The sequence below is a fragment of the Chinchilla lanigera genome, unplaced genomic scaffold (assembly GCF_000276665.1).
Source record: "Chinchilla lanigera isolate Chin_1 unplaced genomic scaffold, ChiLan1.0 scaffold00127, whole genome shotgun sequence".
NCBI classification, from domain to species: Eukaryota; Metazoa; Chordata; class Mammalia; order Rodentia; family Chinchillidae; genus Chinchilla; species Chinchilla lanigera.
In genome coordinates this window covers 568,437-585,985 of record NW_004955528.1, presented here as the reverse complement: position 1 = coordinate 585,985, position 17,549 = coordinate 568,437, and the positions used below count along the sequence as shown (strand labels likewise).

Sequence of the window (17,549 nt, the reverse complement as noted above, 5' to 3'; positions counted from 1 at the left end):
CAGACATGAGGCTGTGAACAACTAGCTGCCCAATGCCATAAAGCTTGAGACTCACTCAGACTCACACCTGGGGCCCCCATCTCTCCTTAGCAACAGGTGCCTGCTGAAGACTCCTGGGCCAACAGGAAATCCCTTGGGAATGTTCTGCTTGGGAGATTGGGGTGGTCACAAGCAGCAGCCACGGTGGAGGCCTGCCTCAGCTTTGGGCCTGTCTCCCCACAGCCCCTCTGACCCTCTGGACTCCAGAAAGGGAAGTGAGCTCCTGAACTATATACATGCTCATTTCTTAAAATCACTGTTGACATCAAAAAAAAGTCATAAACAAGATTTATAACTAGTATCAACCTGGAGCTCAGTCTGAGCTCAAGTGTTTTCCCTGCCCTGACAAATGCAGGACACACATTGGCAGTTGAGCCATTTTGGTTGGATGGTGTTGGGGTTTTTTGTTTTTTTGAGACAGGGTCTTGCTCTGCAGTTCAGGCTGGCCTCGAGCTCATTATGTAGCCCATGCTGGCCTCAAATGTGCTGTAGTCACCTCAGTGCTGGGATTATAGGCATGTGCCGCCACGCTTGGCCCAGTTCAGCCATTTCTAAACACACAGGCATTGGCCTTTGGTTCATTTGAGTTAATATGAGTTCACTAGGCAGATGACATTAGGCTTTGGTGACAAGAAATCTGCCTTTGAGAGAAGAAACCTAACCTCAGTTCCCAAGTCCACTTCTCCCTCAAGTCCCACAAAAGCCACATGTGGATACTGCTAAATTCTAATCCTGCCCTTGCTTCCTCTATAGGCTGTTTTGGGGAGACCAAGATAAAGGTGGTGGGTGCCTACTTCCCCTAAGGGCCTTCAGGGGCTTATTATGCACCCATGCTCCCTGGCTGGACCCTGGAAGATCACCTGCAGTGTCCCTCAGATTTTGGTCTGATGGAAGCCAAGGGCAGTAAGGGCTGAAGCCATCGTATCGTCTGTCCTCATGCCTCTGGCACTTGGCTGTGGAGATGGGATGGAGCTGCCATGGAGAAGAGTGGGGATGGTGCAGTCTCCCTGTGTCCAGAGAAGTGGGCACCCTCAAAGATCATCCCCAGGACATCTGAAGACCCCTGGCTGAGGAAGACTGTTGACAGAAGAGGCCTGGAGCTAGGCTTCTGAGACTCCGGTGAAGCATTGCAAGGATGGTGGCACGTTGGGGCTGGCTTGGGAAACCTGACTTTGTCCTTACATCACCTGAATCTGTAGGTAGCTGGTCCCAAGCAACCCCCTGAGAGGGCTCCTTGAGGACCTCCAGCTGCCATTCGCTCACACCTGGCCACACCTGCCCAGAGACAAGTCTGAAAGTCCAGTGGTCAGGAAGAACCAGGACAGAGGGCAGGGGACGGTGCTAATACTCCAGACAGCACTAAGGACAAGATTTTTGCAAGGCAGCTGCAAAGCCCTGAGGATACAAGGCAGTAGGACCCTCTGGAGAAAGCAGTTCTGAGTAGGTAGGTTCACACTGTGGACAGCTGCTCACAACTCTGTAGACCACAGTGGCCAGCTCATGGGTCCTTGCAGAGAATGCCTACGCCCCAGCAGACTCAGGCCTGGCCACAGGCCACCTCACCCCTGCACATCCCCTGTGCAGTGATCCCAGGTTCTAAGGCTGGCCCAGAGTGCCTACTTCAGCCAGGTGTCCTGAAAGAAGCCCTGCGCCCTAACTCACCAGTTCCAGACAGCTGTGCTGCACACAGGCACCCAGAGCTGGCCATAGCGACAGGGAGAGGGGGCCCCACCTATCCAGCAGTCCTTCTCAGTCCAACTTCTTTTTTTTCCATCACTGAGGATTGAACCCAGGCTCTTTGCACAGCTGCAACGCCAGCCCTTGTTTATTTTGGGACAGGTTCTCACTAAGTCACTAAACTGCCCAGGTGGGATTCGAACTTCAGCCTCCCACAGTGCTGGGATTACAGGCACCCCATTGCTGGTTCATATCGATTTTTTCATCCTCCATGTGCACCCCCTCTGTGAAGCCACTCCCCGACAGAAAGACAGGCAGATGCTGCGGTTTTGCTTACTGGCTGGCAGGGAGCTGGTTTGAAGGATGTGACCACGTGTGACAATGTGCTGACCAAGGAACCCAGCATGAGGACCTGCACATTTGTGCCACTGCCACTAGGTTTATTAAGGTTGCCACCACATCCACTAAGAGGGCCACCCGGGGGTAGGGGGGGCCCAGCCATGACTGGCCTGGTGTCTGAACTGGGAGACCATGTCTCACGCCCCGCTGGCTCCTCCAGGGAGAGCCCCTGGTCTGACAGCCACCGGACTGGACGCCCAGAGTGCGGAGAGAAGCGTGAAGCTGGGGGTGCGGGGTGGGGGACAGCAGAAACAAAAGCTTGCATCTAGACAGAGTTGAACAAAAACAAAACCCGAATGTGTTCGTGTGGCTGCAGCGTCCATGCCCCTTAGCCAGACATCTCCTCCCGCTGCTCCTTGTTCCTGCGCACCTCGGCCGCGTGCAGCTCCTGCGGGACGAAATGCGGGAGGGGGGGGGATGAAAATGTGGTCTGAGCGCGGCGTGGCCTCCAGCTGCTTTGAGACTCAGTTATAGGGGTCACCTTACCTGGCTGGTCTCAAATAGGCCAGAGTCAAGGGGTGGAGGCTGACAGGGACTCAGGCTTCAGGGGGGCGCTGCTGGCCAGTGCGCAGGGACGGGGCGAAAGGACCTGGCCCCGGGAGCCTCCCTGACCCCACCCCCGAAAGCAGCTCCACCCTTCCTGGAGTTGGCTTCTGGGGCGTGCTGTTTCAGAACACTTCCCGGTGTCTGGGTTTCGCCATCTGTGACTGCAGTCACTGACTGTCCCACCGGGACCGCTCTGGGCCTGTTTCCTGATCTGCTCTAGCCAAGTGCAGCTTTCTGCGTGGCTTCCGCGCGCGGGGCGCCACTCCCCGCCCCCCACCTTTTCGCGCAGGCGCTCGCGCAGCGCCGCCAGGTGCGCCTCGCGGATCTCCTTGCTGAGCTCCATCTTGTAGTTGAGCTTCTCCTCCGCCTGGCGGCTGAAGTTGTTGTTCTCCTCCAGCGCTTTGTGCAGCACCTCGCGCTCGTGCTCCCGCCGCTCCGCCAGCTGCTTCAGCACCTGCGCCTCCTGCGTCTGCGGGGGGCCGGGGGCAGGGGCGAGTGAGGGCGCGGACCCCGGGCCTCCACCCCAGCCCAGGCGAGGCTGGGACCGGCCGCGGGGTCACTTCTGCTGCGAGGGTCGTCCCGGCTCCGCCCAGCGCCCGTGCGCTGCCCTGCTGCCCGTGGGCGACGCGTGTGTCCCAAGAGCTCGGGCCTCCCCGTCCCACGGCTGTCAGCGAGGGTGACCACGCAGTTCTGGGTCACCTGGACATCCCAGCTCCGGCAATGAAAAGTCACCCTCCCCTGGGCAGGATAGCTCCGCAGCCCCAGGCACACCGAGTGGCGCTGCCTTTGCCCCACAGCTGCTCCTCTCCTGCTTCCTGGGACACCTGTGCAAGGCAGACTCCGTCCTGGCCTCTGTCCCTCCCCGCCCAGAAGCATTAACAAAACAGCAAGCTCTGAGCTCTTGGGCTTCTAGGCCCTGTTCTCAGCCCTCAGCCCACTGAGCACTGAGTGGGTGCTTGATACACACCAGGTCCTAACTCACCATTAGGTGCTTGGGGACTTCGGAGGCTCTGGCTGCAGGGTCTGAGAAAGGATAAATGGGGCTGTTGGTGCCACACTGCCGGGTCCTGCTAGGAGAAAGGCTGCCTGCCCTGGGAGGAGAACCAGGGGACACCAGCCTCCCAGGGGTAATTATGTGCCTCAGCCTCCTCCTGAATGCTGTTGGGACCCCACTCATGCTCCAGGGCCACTGGTTAACCCTGAGAAGCCTCAGTCCTGCTGAGTCTGGCCTTGCTGTGTGTGGGACTGAGCCATGTTCCTACCCCGGGGGCTAGGGCTCCGTGATCCCACTCTCAAAAGCACATCCTTCTTGTTGTGGTCTTGAAGGGACTTGGGGGGGGGGGTTGGAATAAGGACCCAGCTCAAGGTCTTTAGATGTGAGGGCCTTCCTTCTTACTCCCCTGCCCTGGAAAAGGATGCCAGCCCCAGCCTCATGCCCTGAGGACCACCACCTGACCCTCCCCTTGCCATGACCAAGGGTGTCCCCCAAGTGTGTGGTTCCTCCAGTGGGCACCATCTCGGCATCCTTCCTCCCCATCTCAGGAAAAGAACCAGGGAATGAAGCTTCCATGTCCCAGACAAAAGCCTTGACCAGGCAGGGGGCCTGGACCAGCCCCTGCTGGGGAGCCTCATCAGAAGTGACCAATGAGGCCCTGGCCACCTTTGTCAGGACTCATGGGAAGAGGGGTCCTTGCCTTCCTCCGCTCCTCAGCGGCCTCCAGCCGCTTCCGCAGCTCCTCCAGGGAGGTGTCCTTCCTCTTGGGGGGAGAAGACAGCACAGGGCTCTCTGGGGATAGGTCAGAAGGGGACTTGAGGATGACCTCAAAACTCTGGCCAGAGGCTCGCTTGTCCAGTTGTTTCACCTCCATGTCTGCAAGACAAGACCAGTCAGGGCTTCAGAGAGAGGCCAGAGGATGGTGACAGGGTGAGAGCCTGGCTCCAGCACAGAGCCCAGTCAAGGACTAAGGAAGGAGTTCAGCTGTTCATGGGGGTTCCCAGGCCTGGCTCCCTCCGCCCAGGACCTCCCTCTGCAGAAGCCAGCCAGGCCAAGGTGTTCCAGGGGGTCCCAAGGTGAGAAAGATAAGAAGGGCAGGCCAGGCTGAGCAGGGCAGGGAGGCACAGTGCAGGCACACTCACCGCCATACTGGTAGATGGTGTTGGGGTGGGGCTGTGAGTAGAAGCAGGAGCAGATGAGCGACAGCACAGACAGCTCCTTCATCTTCTCCTTGTACGCTGTGGATGTGAGGCCGGGGTGAGCACGCACACTGACACCCCAGGCCCCTAGGTCTTCCCACCAGGTCCTACCTTCCCTTTTGCCTCTCGGCCTCTGATGGGTCTCCCTTCTGCTATGCAGCTACATCTCTGACTTCTCCCCATCTCTTCTGGCTCTGGACTTTAACGCTCTGGGTGTCCCTTGCACCATTCTCTCTATGTTTTTGTCTCACTGTCTCTCTGCCCTTCCCTGACCTTTCTCTCTCTTGGCCTTTGTTTGTCTCGCTCTTGTTTGTGTGTATGTGTGTGTCTGTCTCGCTGTTTCCCATTGCTCTTTATCTCTGTCTTGTATGTTTCTCCCTACCTCCTGAGGTTTATTTATTTATTTATTTATTTGTCTTTTTTGAGACAGGGTCTCCTTATGCAGTTCAGGCTGGCCTTGAGCTCACTTTGTAGCCCAGGTTGGTCTTGAACTTGCAACGATCCTCCTGCCTCAGCCTCCTGAGTGCTGGGATTACAGGTGTGCGCCACCACACCTGGCTCTCCTGAGGTTTAAATGTTTGTGTTCTCCTGGAATTCACATGTAGAAACCCTAACCTCTTGTGCTGGTGCCAGGGGGTGAGTGGGTCATGAGGGTGGGCCCTCCTGACTGAGATCAGTGCCCTCACAGAACAGCCTCCAGAGAACGCCCTCTCTGGCCCTTCTGACACATCTATGAGCCAGGAAGTAGGCCTCACCAGACACCAAATCTGCTGGTGCCTTGACCTTGAACTGCCAGCCTTCAGGTCTCCAGTGCTTAGAAGTCACCCAGTCTGAGGTGTTTTGCTGTAGCAGGCCACACAGACTGAGTCACCCCTTCTGTCTGGGTCTCTGTTCATTTTTCTTTCTGATTCTTTGTATCTGTCCACATCTCTGGGAGCATCCCTCGCTCTCTGTCTCTTTCTCTAAGTAGGATTATTTGTCACTGAGTATCTTTCTAACTCTCACAGCCCTCTGCCTCTACACCCCCCCTTCCTTTCCCTCTCCTTTCCTGGCACAGCTGTCAAGATTGGGGCCAGCAGGAATGTGGGCAGCACTTATCCCCCTCCCTCTCTCTCCTTCCCTCTTTCTCTCCCTTCTACAGGTTCTCACTACGTGGCCCAGGCTGGCGTTGAACTCCTGCCTCAGGTTCACCACGAGCTGGGCATACACCATCCCGCCTAGCTGGGCAGCACTTTCTGAACTGTAAACTTGGGTGAAGACTTCAGCACCCCTGTTTTCTCCCCATTTATCCTGAGGGTAGCATGGCCACTGAGTTGAAGCTTGGTTCTTGACAGATACACACTCACGGCCATCCAGGTAGTTGGGGCCCAGATGTCACCAATGACAGTGAAGCTGTATATTCGTCATCACAGCCCACCCTCTTGCCCTTCTGGATTGAGTGCCCACCAGCAGTGTTCCTGCTGCCCAACCAGAAAAGGTGTGCCTGGCAGCGGTGGCTCTGACTCCTGCAAGCAGGGAGAAACAGTGCCTGCTCTTCAAATGCAACAATTTAGCTATCTGTGGTCCAGTCACTGTGCGCTGATTCCAGCATAGACATGAGGGCCTAGCATCTCAGTGATGCCCAATACACTCACTGCATTCCACAGGAACAACACAGGCCTACCCTGCTGGGGTGCTGTCTCCTATGCGATGGTCTACTATGCTGATGGTCCACAGGATCAGACCTCAAGGAACTAATGGGACAGGTTCCCACAGGAAAGCTGGGAGTGAGCTGGGAGTGAGACCTGCTCTGTGGCCTGGCCATAAGAGGGAGGGCAGTTGGAGGGGACAGGATGGCAAGGGAGGAATAGGCAAGGGACAGAGACAGAGCAAGGAGACGTCTGCATGTGGGATGGGCACAAACCTGGGCCAGAGCTGGCTACAGTGCAAGGCAGAAAGTTAGACCTGAATTTTTGCAGCTGGAGGGGCTCAAAGAACATCTCCCCACATGGAGACTGGGAGGCCCTGATAGGTTAACCGGCATGGGCAAGGCCCACGGCACAAGGAGGTCAGACCCCAAGTTGCATAAGCAGTTGAATATGACTCGGAGTCTGCAAGTCTGAGGAGTAGAGTGGTGGAGGATGTCAAAAGATGCCAAGGCTTCCAAGAAGGGCCCTCACTGCCACACTGTAAGGGGAAGGCTCAGCCGCCTGCAGTGGCCTCAGACCTGTGCCTAGGCCCCTGTGTGGATATCGGGCAGCTGCTGGCCATGGAGGGACACAGCTGCCCTCAGAGGCCAGGGCAGAGCCCCATTCGGTGGTACCCCTGGGTGGGCAGGGTTGGTGAAGCCCAGATGGACAGGACTCCCAGTAGACAGTGACACAAGAAGTCCCTTCGGGGGCAGGTGCACAAGCCCACAGGGTCTGGGGTGGGAGTGGGTTGGCACACGTGGGTGGGTGGAGTTTGTGCTTGGAGCCCGAGGTAAGCGCTGGGTCCAACCGAATTAGCTGGTAGACCGCGGTGATCCGCCCTGAGGCGGGAGGGAATGCCCAGGAGTGCAGCTCTTGGGCCTGGGGAGAATGGAGAAGGGCAGGGGGCCCGCCCTTCCCGGCAGTTCTAGCTTGGAGGACAGGACTGCGCATCCCGCGGGTTGGGGGGCCGGGCCTGGCGCTCTCCTGCCAGAGGTCACCCTGCAGCTTCCTCCGGACCAATACTCGCCCTGTGTCCGACCCTCATCCCTCCTCCAGAGCTGCGGGTCTGGGGCGCAGCAGGTGGAGGTAAGGAGAGGCGACCCCTCCGTCCAGGGATGGTTTGGAAAGGCAGCATCCCCTCCCCCACCAGGCCCCGGAGAGCGAGGACGGCTGCTTGGCCTTCCCAGCCCGGGCAGGTGGCTCCGGAGCCGGGCGACCCAGCCGGGGCGCTCTGCAGTGGGGGATCTACACGCGGCAGGTGCGCCCCACTCTCTCGCCCGGGGACGGCGGACCCCCCTCCCCGCCATCCAGCCCCCGCCCCGACCCCCCACAGCACGGCACGCCCGGCCCCCGGGGCTCTTGCGGAGGGTCCCGCCCTGTGCCCCTCCCCCGCGCGCCTCGAGAGACCCGGGCCCACGGCGCGGTAGCGGTCCAGGCCGGAGCCCCCTCACCGCGGCGCCGATGCCCTCTTCCCGCAGCGGATCGGGTTCCCTCCTAGCGCCCGGACCCCCAGCTCCCGCGGGTCTAGCCCAGGCTCGTCTTGTGCAAGGTGCGACTCGGGAGACGCGAAGTATAACCGGCACCTGCGTCAGACCGGGCCAGACAACGGTCGAGACCGCACCCGCCCCGCCGCAACCCGAGGCCCGCACCTACCGGACACGGTGCTGGCCATGGTGCTGGCGGCGGCCGGGCTGCGGAGGCCGAGAGGCGGGCGGGCGGCGGCTGGAGCTGCAGTCGGTGAATGCTGCAGTGTTGGGGAGGGGAGGAGGTTAGTGCAGGCGCGGCGGGAGGGGAGGGGAGGGGCGAGGGAAAGAGGGAGCGGAGGGAGGGGAGGGAGAAGAGAGGCTGCAGCTCTCAAAGGGGGAATCTAGGATGCGGCAGACGCTCCTCCCCTAGCCCGCGGCCACCACGGGCCGCTGCTCTCCCAGCGTGGCTTTGTGTGGGCTTGAGGGGATGTGGCGCTTCCTTTCCGCAGAGTGGGCGTGGCAGGGTCAAGGCTGGAGCACAGACCCCACTGCTGGGGAGGGGGTGTCACAGAGCTCTTGACAGAGGCTGCCAGAGGGTGGCCAGCCAGGGAGTGGCTGTCTCTGGACGGGTGGCGGCCAGGCAGGGCAGAAATGGGGATGGTGCAGCAGCTGGGGACAGCCACTGAGCCCAGGTCTGTGTGGAGAGAAAGGGGGTGGGCACTGGCATGGAAGGCCATCGCCTCTGTGCCCATTGGGTGGGCAGGTTGTGGGCAGAGAAGAGGGCATTGGGAGTAGTGAGGCCTAGAGCAAGGGCTTTGACATGACATCCAGCAGGTTTCCACCCCAGCTGGGTCGTTCTGTGTTTGACTGCGAGCACATTTCTGACTCCTCTGGGCCCCTGCTTCTCAAGGGTGAGATGAGACCACCAGGCCAGGCCTCAGAGGGTGGAAGAAAAATGTGCCAGAGTGGATGCACTTATTGGGGGGCACCTGCTGTACCTCCCCTAAAAAGAGAGACAGGCAGACCAATGGAGTACTTCTCCCATTCCAGGGGTGCAACTACTGAGACCCAGGGGAGAAGGGCTTGCTCTACGGACAGTTAAGGCATAGAGCCAGGAATAAGATTCTTGGAACCCTCAGAAGACTTGCAGGAAGATGAGGTCAGTTTTGAAAGGCAAAAGTCAGGGACAACCTAAGGACTGAGCTTAGCGTGGAGCAAACCCCACAGGCTAGCAGGAGCACCTCGTGGTCACACATAACCTAAGTGCCCTGAGTCCTGCCACGAGCATACGTACTGGCATCAGGCCTGGGCTCGTAGGTTAGGTGCATTATATGGCACAGGAGACCTTAAGACAGGACTATTGTCCAGTCAGCCTGACCTAATCATGGAAATCCTTTAAAAGTAGAATTTTGTCTAATTGAAGAAGTTTAGCATTTGGAAGCAAGGTTCTCTGTTACTGAAATGAGGGCGCCAATTGGGAAGGGTATAAGAGCTGCTCCCAGCTGGCCAGCCACCAAGACTTCAGTACTACAACCACAAAAGAAGTGAATCCTGTAATTCTAGCACTCTGGGAGGCTGAGGCAGGAGGATTGTAAGTTTGAGTCCAGCCTGGGCAACTTAGTGACTTAAGTCAGATCCTGTCTCAAAATAAAAACTGAAAAATGGCTGGGAATGTAGTTCAATGCAAAGGCCCCGGGTTCACTCGCCAGTACAAAAAAAAAGCAAATATTTCCAACATGAATGTGCTTGGAAGCAGATTTGCTTTCTAACCCTCCAGACAGTACTCAGCCCAGTGGACAGTCTTGTTTCACTCTTGGGACTCATACCTGAGGGTTGTTTCGAGCTGCTGAGCTTGTGGTCATGTGCTATGCAGGCATATCGACCTACTATGTGCACACACACATACACCTAGCTACTCTTGTGTGCAACAGTCAATGGAATTCAGCCCTGGGAGGGAGTTGGAAGTGGGGAGGAGCACACAGAGCTGTTCCTAACAGTGGTGTTTATCCCAGGGGAAGCAACTGTATCCTCTGAATTGGTCACCAGCAACCAGCTGTTGCTGGTTAATGTCAGTGTTCTTCAGAGGGACTCTGCTCTTGGTGCTAGAACGCGGGGCTAGGATCAAAAGGAATAGCCCGTCTAATGCCTCCAGTCCCTCCAGTCTTCTCTCGCCCTGGCAGGCTCGAGGGACTGTAGTGGCTCAGACTCACCTTGAGAAGCAACCCCCAACTTATTATTAGTACCTATTAATTTGACAAAATATTAGGTTTCAATGTGTGTAATACATTTTAATCATATCTGTCTCCCCATTGCATGTCCTCTGATGTCCTTGTCTTGGCCATGGACACCAGTTGTGTAGAAAGTCCCTGGCATATTACCAGGCACACAGTAGGTGCACACAGATAGTGCGCGTAGTAGCTATACTGAATGTTTGCCCCAAAATGGTGCCAGGGGTTGAGCAGATTTTGACTTGTTACCAAGGTCAACTGCAGGAAGTGCATAAGCAAGCATTCAAAGATGTTTATTTGTGAACTGGGAGTTTATATGTAAGACCCCCATGGAGATCTCCCAAAACCCTAACCTTTCATAGAAGGAGCCCTACATATCAAAAGCACCCTCACCAGGACGCTGAGTCATGCAACAAATGCCTGCCAAGCGCCTCCTATATGTTGGGGCTGGCAGTCAATCAGCAGTAAAAGGACAGGACAGAGGTACTGAAGAGGCTCCTAGCATCAGATATAGACTTCTTTTCATCCATCTCTGCACAGATCCTTCCCTTTACATCTTTCCCAACCGCCCAGACACCTGCAAGGCAAAGATTATTTCATTCTTGGTTGAAGCAGGGGTCTTTGACTCACCTCCACTCCTTGCTCCTGCTTCATTATCTTTTTTGAACTCCTCACATCCTGGAGGGCCTGTCAATTTCCAGTTACCTCTTTGATTCTCCCCGCACCTATATTATGACTTTTCCCACACCAATCTTTAGGGCAGTCTTCTCTGGCTTCTAGTCAAGGCAAATCCTTCCTTGTATTTCCCTTCCTTGTACTCAACAGTTTGTGACACAATGTTGGGTGACCACTCACATCTATCCTATGGTCTAGGTGGCATTTTGTCTACTGGAGCAGATGCTTAATTCAAGTTTTTTGACTTAGTTGAGATCAGTTTGCTTATGGAGTGCTTTGCTGTGGTCAATTTTGCTTTCTCCACCCCTCATATCTCAGGTTAGGTTTGGCAGAATGGCTTTTATGTTATAGTTTACAAGATACTGCAGGCTGCCTTAGAGTCCCCATCTGTGATGTGGCCAGAATCACCTTGCTGTGACCCAGGCAGCTCACCAGACAGTTCAAGGTCTCAGAATCCTCACCTTCTGTCCTGCCCCAGCAAGTTGCCAAGTCTCTGGCTCTTGCACTCTTCTTCCTTAGTCCTCTGGGTGATGAACATACCTGCTCTCAGAAGATAGTTGGTGAAGAGGTGAAGAGTGGGATTCCTGGCTCTTTTTCAGGCGTTGAGTAATCTACTAACTACTTTATAACATACAAGGTAGAGAAATGTCCTGGTCCTGCCGGACATAGACTGTAGAAGACTACAGTCCCTTGAGCCTGCCAGGGAAAGAGAAACAAGGGTAGAGAATGAAAGAATTGATCTCAGCAATCACCAGGCAGATAGATGTGTCAGTACATACATGGATGCTACTGTAACCTGCACTTGGTGGCCCATCCAAGAGTATGTGTCTTACCTCATCTTCTCTAACTCCTGACCAAGAACCAAGAGTGCCTGAAACAGACTGGAGCAGGTGCATGGTGATATGGTGTGTCAGAGCCTTCCCCAGCTTGACCTCACACACACAGGCATGGGCAGACTGCAGCACACACATGTGTTATCAGCTGGAAAACACCTGAGTATTATAGAGAGCCTAGGAAAAGCTCTGAAACAAGCATTATTTGCTGGCTGTGGACTTAATAATTTCTTCCTGGTGTTTTGTGGGAGGTGTTGGGGTGGCCTAGTACAAATATCTCTGACTGTTAAGCTAATCCCAAGGACTGTGCAACCCCTCTCTCCTAGGTCCCCCTTCTGTCAGCTTGTTCTAGGTGCCAAGGATTCAGACAGGCCCTCCCTAGACACAGATACAGAGTTATGCCTTGTGTCTAGATGTCTCCCCAAAGCCTCATGCAGTCATAAGTGGGGCTTCTTGGAGGTGGCTGGATCTGAGTGTGTGAAAGATTCATGGTGCATTGCTAGGATTAAGGGTGGGTGGTTTACTAAATCAGTCTGATTGACTTGGCACTGCTTTAATCACGGTAGCCTGTATACAATATAAGGGACAAAAAGAGGCCTGTCTTTGTGTCGGGTATTTTGTCTCGACAAGAAAAGTAACTAAGACATACACTGACTACAAAAGAGGCTGGACCGAGGGGACAATAAGGAGAGGAGGTGGTGAGGGCTCTCCGGAGTGGTTCTGGTCAAGCGGCGCCATTTGTGGATTTAATGGAAACCGATCGGCTTAGACTCGAAGAGTAAAAAAGATGCCTCTTGAGAGCCAAGGGCGGGAACTGCAGGAAAGCGAGGAGCCTGCGCAGTTGTGTGGGCAATGGCGATAGCTTGGACGAGGGAGGTGGTAAAGGAATGGAGACCCTGGCAGGAACCATGCCGAGGGGGGAGATGGGCGAGGCTCTGGGAGATGCAGGTGCTGTTTACAGAAGAGGCAGCGATGAGGCCAGGCACAGCTTGCGCAAAAGTCCGCAGGACCGTGAGGCTACCGAGAACGGCCGGGCTCAGCCGCTGAGGAACGGTTTCCGCCCGGAGGGCTGAGCCGCGGACCGGAAGTGAGGGCGGAAGTGCAGTCCGACCAGCGCCTACTACTCCCCTCCTCCCGCCAAGTTTGAACCCACTGACGGTGGAGGACGCGGGGGTTCCCAGAGTCGGTTGTGTTCTGCAAAACCTGGGTTCTGCAGAAGCCTGGGTTCTGGAAAAGCTCCCCTCGGAGACAAGTGGGCTGTGAGTCGCGGAAGTCCTACAGCTGGTTTTTTGCTGGAGCGGTTCGTGGGCGGGGGTTGCTGCTCGGAGCTCGGGATCGCTGCAGGCCTCGCTTGCGGTGGCTGCACTGCCCTAGGGGCTCCGGTCTTTCGGCGGTCTTTTGGTTTTCATCTGTCAGTCGCAGCTTCTAAATTTGACGGAAGCCTGGAGAGATTGATTGCTCCCGGCCGCACGGATTTGAATGACTTTGATTAGAGCACACAGACTGTGCCCCCTTGGGCTCCTGTTGTTTCTGTGAGCCCAGGTCGGCTTATCAGAGTAGGATGGAGTTTTGTGGAGGCAGTCCCACTCGTCACCTTCCCGCCTTCTGGATCTTTGTGATAGGATATAACAGGCTTGCCTTCTGACTTTCTCCACAGGGGGAAGTTCTAAAAAGGCTGGTGAAGTGGTCTGTGTGCACTGTAGGGATTCCCGCGGAGAGCAGTACTGTGTCTCTGCTACGTGATGAGTTGAGTGGCTGAGACCCTGAGATGGTCAGAGAGAACACCAGAAGGCGTTTGTTTCACCAGTACAAACAGCCTGCACTTCACCCAACCACTGTGACCTCCTGAGAACAGGCTAATATGCCCAAGATAGTCCTGAATGGTGTGACGGTGGATTTCCCTTTCCAGCCTTACCAATGCCAACAGGAGTACATGAGCAAGGTCTTGGAATGTTTGCAGAAGGTAAAGATGCAGACCATGAGGAATTTTCTAGTGATGGGTTGGCGGAAGCAAAGACCTAATGCACTCCTACTCTATATCCATTCCAGCCAGGCTCTGAATTCTATTATAAATTGGTCTTATAGGTGGGAGAGATGACATCAGGTGATCAAAAATATCATTCTGGATGGTGAGGGGTTGGGAGTGCCTTGGAGGACACTCTGAGGAGGTGGCATGTGAGCCAAGGTTGATGGATGTGGAGTGACCATCATTTGGGGGTCTGGAGGAAGTGTTTCTGTGTTGAGAAGCATCATAGAAATTCTTCTTTCCCTTTGGGAATGTCTCTGAACTTCAGGGGCTTGCAGAGAAATGGAGGGGGACAGGTGGCTTTCTACTGGATTTCTTGGAGTGCCCTTTTATACTCTGTTCACTCCCCCACCAAGTTTCCTGCTCAGGCTTCTGTCTGAGAGCTCATATGTAGGACATCGGATACTGTTTAGATAGGACAGGGTAAATGCCTGGATCCAGAATTGCAGAACAATTTCCTATTTTGAGACTTGGCACCTAATTAGTCATCTTACTATTTATATTAGGCTGAAAAATAGTCTCATTTTGGGTAATGCTTTGCAAATTGTTTGCTAATGAGGGCTGAATTAACCTGTGGCTTTTAGGGCTGCAGTGGAAAATGTCATGTGGATTAATCCACCTCCCATGGGGTTTTTGAGAAGATCTGTTGACTGGTTGCTGGGCTTGTCTCAAGGTTAGTTGTGTAGTCTCATGTCTCCCCTGCTTCCCCATGACTCCTGCTGTGGACCTCATTCAGAAAGTGAATGGCATCCTGGAGAGCCCCACAGGCACAGGGAAGACGCTCTGCCTCCTCTGCACCACGCTAGCCTGGCGGGAACATCTCCGGGACACTGTCTCTGCCCGCAAGATTGCTGAGAGAGTACAAGGAGAGCTTTTTCTTGATCAGGCCTTGTCATCCTGGGGGAATGCCGCTGCTGCTGATGGAGACCCCATAGGTGACCCTACTTCTTCTCAGTCTCTCCTGGCCTTGTGTGGGGATGGAAAGGGGTGGATGGAGCTGGGGACAGGGCCATCTACCTTGGCATTTGCCATCTCTGGAGCAGAGTAGATTAAGGAGACTTTTGTAGCCTCCATGTTACTTCTCAATATCATTGATATAAACACAAGATCAGAGCTTTTTCCTGGAACTAGGGCACGATGGGCAGCCACTTCACCTATTTCAGGTGAGTGGCTATCTGGGTGTCAGTTTTGTGCTGTCTGAGGGCTGAGTTAGCACAATGCTGCCTGTGTTAAACACACACAAAAACATTGCCTTAGAGACACCCCTTTTGTGCTTCCTTGTGCCTGGGCAGCTTGCTACACGGATATCCCAAAGATCATCTATGCTTCCAGGACCCACTCGCAGCTCACCCAGGTGATCAACGAGCTCCGGAACACTGCTTACCGGTGGGTCAGCAGGTTCACACCTGCTTCAGTCATTAAGAAAATGTGCTTTGTATGTAGCTGGGTCCTCAGCCCAACTGCATATGTGCAGTTTTGCTGCACGGTGATAAATGATTCACCACACCAGGATGTGTAGTGTTCGGTGTGGAGTGAGAGGGTGAAGGCTGGGCAGGTTGTGATGGCTATTACTTGTGAGACAGCAGCTTTGAGCTTATGGTTGTCTGTGAGCTGGCACCCCGGCTCTTTGCAGGGCTGTTGTGAAGGCAGACAGGACTGGTCCCTCAGGGGAGCTTCTCTTATGAAGAGAGGAGAGTCTGTCCCTTGCTAGAATTCAGCTGAGTCTTGGTATCTCACCCTGGCTTCTATGTGAGGGAGCCTGAACAGTCGATTGCTCTCCCACTGGCAGTGTTTCCTGCCTTACCTCCTGCCCCTATTCCAAGCCTGGGCCACAATCCAGCCACTTTGTTCCCTCTGCCTGTCAAGTTTCCCATGTGCTCCCACATGTTTCCACATGGCTTGTGCTGTTGGACCACAGTATGGTCCATCTGTTTTACTTGGGGGCAGCTCCTCCTTTACCCTTTTGCTCTTCTACCAGGCCCAGGGTATGTGTGCTGGGCTCCCGGGAGCAGCTGTGCATTCACCCAGAGGTGAAGAAGCAGGAGAGTAACCACATGCAGGTGGGTACCTAGGGACCTGCTCCACCCCTACGGTTCTGGGCAGGTGCTGCCTGGGCTTTAGAGGTTCCACCTGTGCTCCAGCTGATGCTGACCTCTGACCCCTAAAGTGGCTGGAGGAGGGATGTGGAGGAGGAGCTAGTGAGGGCTGAGGGATAGGTGGGTCCTTCCTTGGCCATTGCTTCAGTTGTGCAGTCTGTCCTTCCTCTTGCAGATCCACTTGTGCCGCAAGAAGGTGGCAAGTCGTTCCTGTCATTTCTACAACAACGTTGAAGGTAAGAACAGCCCCTAGAAACTACTCCTGGTGATTGACACACATCAGGGTCAGATGAGGCATGTGCAGCCCACTGGGGCTAGTTCAGTGGCATCAGCCTGCTTGCTTTACTCCCTTTGGACAGCCAGTATTGTCATGTGCTTGGCCACTGTCTTCTGATTGAGGAGTCACCTGAATTGTATAAGCTCACACAGTGGCCTGTTGCCTGTCTGGTCCTTGGCCAGTATCTCACAACTTGCATGTGGGGAGGGTTCTCAGCATCTTCTGATAAGAAGGCTCTCTGTACCTAACCTGTTTGTCGAAAAATCACCTGCTTTCCCCTCTGGGAACCTGGGATGCTGGGACCTGGACCTGAGTACTCTGTATTGCCTCTTTGACAGTCTCTTAGATACCAGGTGCCAAGTCTGAGTTTTCCAGTCAACAATATTCCATGTGTGTTATCATAGTTCATAGATGGCCAGTTAAGCACATCTACTTCTTGAGATAACAATATGTAAAACAATAACCATTGATAATTTCCTACCACTTTGTCTGTAATTTGGTAAGCCCCCCCCCCATTATTATGTTATCCTTCTTTTACTCTTTAAAATTTTTTTAAAAAAAAGCACATCTACTTCTCCCTAACTTCACCCCATGCATCTTGTCTCTTTGCTGACTTTGCTGCGGTAAGTCACAGCCCTCTGTGTGACTTACCACACAGTGTGGCTCTGCTAAGTCTGAGTTAGCCTAGACAGGGCATAGCCTCAGAGATGACTTAACCCAGAGATGAAATGAGTAAGCTCATGGTTAACGACAAGTAGCACTAGTGACTGCACATGCCCATAGCCTATGAAAAGCGCAGGGCAGGAGGCTGACACCAGTGCCCTTTTTCCAGGTCACTGCCTTCTCACCCATGGGACTGCACCCCACTTCCATCAAGGGCTTCTAGGGCTTGTCACAGGCGCCCAGCAACAGTGGCAGGGTGAGCTCAGCCTCTCATGTAGCCTCACAGCCTCCTGTAACTTGAGAGGTGGGGCATCTCCAGTGCTGGCTGTGTGGCTGGGGATTCAGGCTTCTGGGGATTAAGGTTCCTGCCCCAGGGTTGGGACTGAGACCCTAATGTGGTGTGCAGGGGCTCAGGTGATTCAGCCCTAGGTCATGTATGAGGTATTGGTGGTCTGCTGTCAGCTGTGATGTTCACTAAATGCCTGTTGCACCAGAGCTGAGGCCCCTGGAGCTGCCAGTAGTGGTCAGGACAGAGGCCAGAGCTGGGAGTCCTTAACTCAGCACCCAGTGTGCCACTTTTCTGCCCCTTGGAGAGAGAAGATGGAACATGGCCCTGCAGCAGGGACCCCAGCTCCCTGGCAGCATGTTCTTTGTTGCCTTCCTTGTGTTTTGGTCTGCTGGTGCCAAGGACCCTCAGTCACATCAGCATGTGATTGTCCAGCCCTGCTGGGTGCTCCTAAGAAGCTGGACACCTGTACTAT

At 54.8% G+C, this 17,549-nt stretch overlaps 2 protein-coding genes across 11 annotated transcripts in view; one reads left to right on the top strand and one right to left on the bottom strand.

The window, feature by feature from the left end:
• Positions 1 to 2,135: 2,135 nt before the first annotated feature.
• Positions 2,136 to 8,450, bottom strand: Stmn3 (stathmin-like 3). The gene is made up of 5 exons (XM_005409953.2): positions 8,178 to 8,450; positions 4,798 to 4,893; positions 4,356 to 4,531; positions 2,939 to 3,130; positions 2,136 to 2,503 (listed from the first exon to the last, which is right to left on the bottom strand). The coding sequence occupies exons 1-5, from the start codon at positions 8,194 to 8,196 to the stop codon at positions 2,444 to 2,446; spliced, it is 543 nt and encodes a 180-aa protein (XP_005410010.1). The 5' UTR covers positions 8,197 to 8,450; the 3' UTR covers positions 2,136 to 2,443.
• The window catches only part of Rtel1 (regulator of telomere elongation helicase 1), a 46,324-nt gene continuing 36,757 nt past the window's right edge, over positions 7,983 to 17,549 (top strand). For 7 of the 10 annotated variants that reach the window (XR_001231981.1, XM_013507441.1, XM_013507440.1 and 4 more), the window contains exons 1-6: positions 12,826 to 12,985; positions 13,384 to 13,689; positions 14,489 to 14,687; positions 15,045 to 15,138; positions 15,731 to 15,812; positions 16,024 to 16,084. Coding sequence is in view for 9 of the 10 variants with exons in the window: in XM_013507441.1 (XP_013362895.1) it covers positions 13,588 to 13,689; positions 14,489 to 14,687; positions 15,045 to 15,138; positions 15,731 to 15,812; positions 16,024 to 16,084 (538 nt within the window). In the remaining variant the exon portion in view is untranslated. Of the gene's footprint in view, positions 8,074 to 12,825; positions 12,986 to 13,383; positions 13,690 to 14,438; positions 14,688 to 15,044; positions 15,139 to 15,730; positions 15,813 to 16,023; positions 16,085 to 17,549 lie in introns of those variants that run through there. The other 3 variants (XM_013507438.1, XM_013507445.1, XM_013507444.1) reach the window with 3 other exon arrangements.

Coding starts and splice junctions, on each gene's coding strand:
- Stmn3 (XM_005409953.2), bottom strand. Junction 3,131..4,355: donor CCGCTGAGGAGCGGAGGAAG/GCAAGGACCCCT, acceptor GGCCCCCCGCAG/ACGCAGGAGGCGCAGGTGCT. Junction 2,504..2,938: donor GCGAGCGCCTGCGCGAAAAG/GTGGGGGGCGGG, acceptor TTCGTCCCGCAG/GAGCTGCACGCGGCCGAGGT.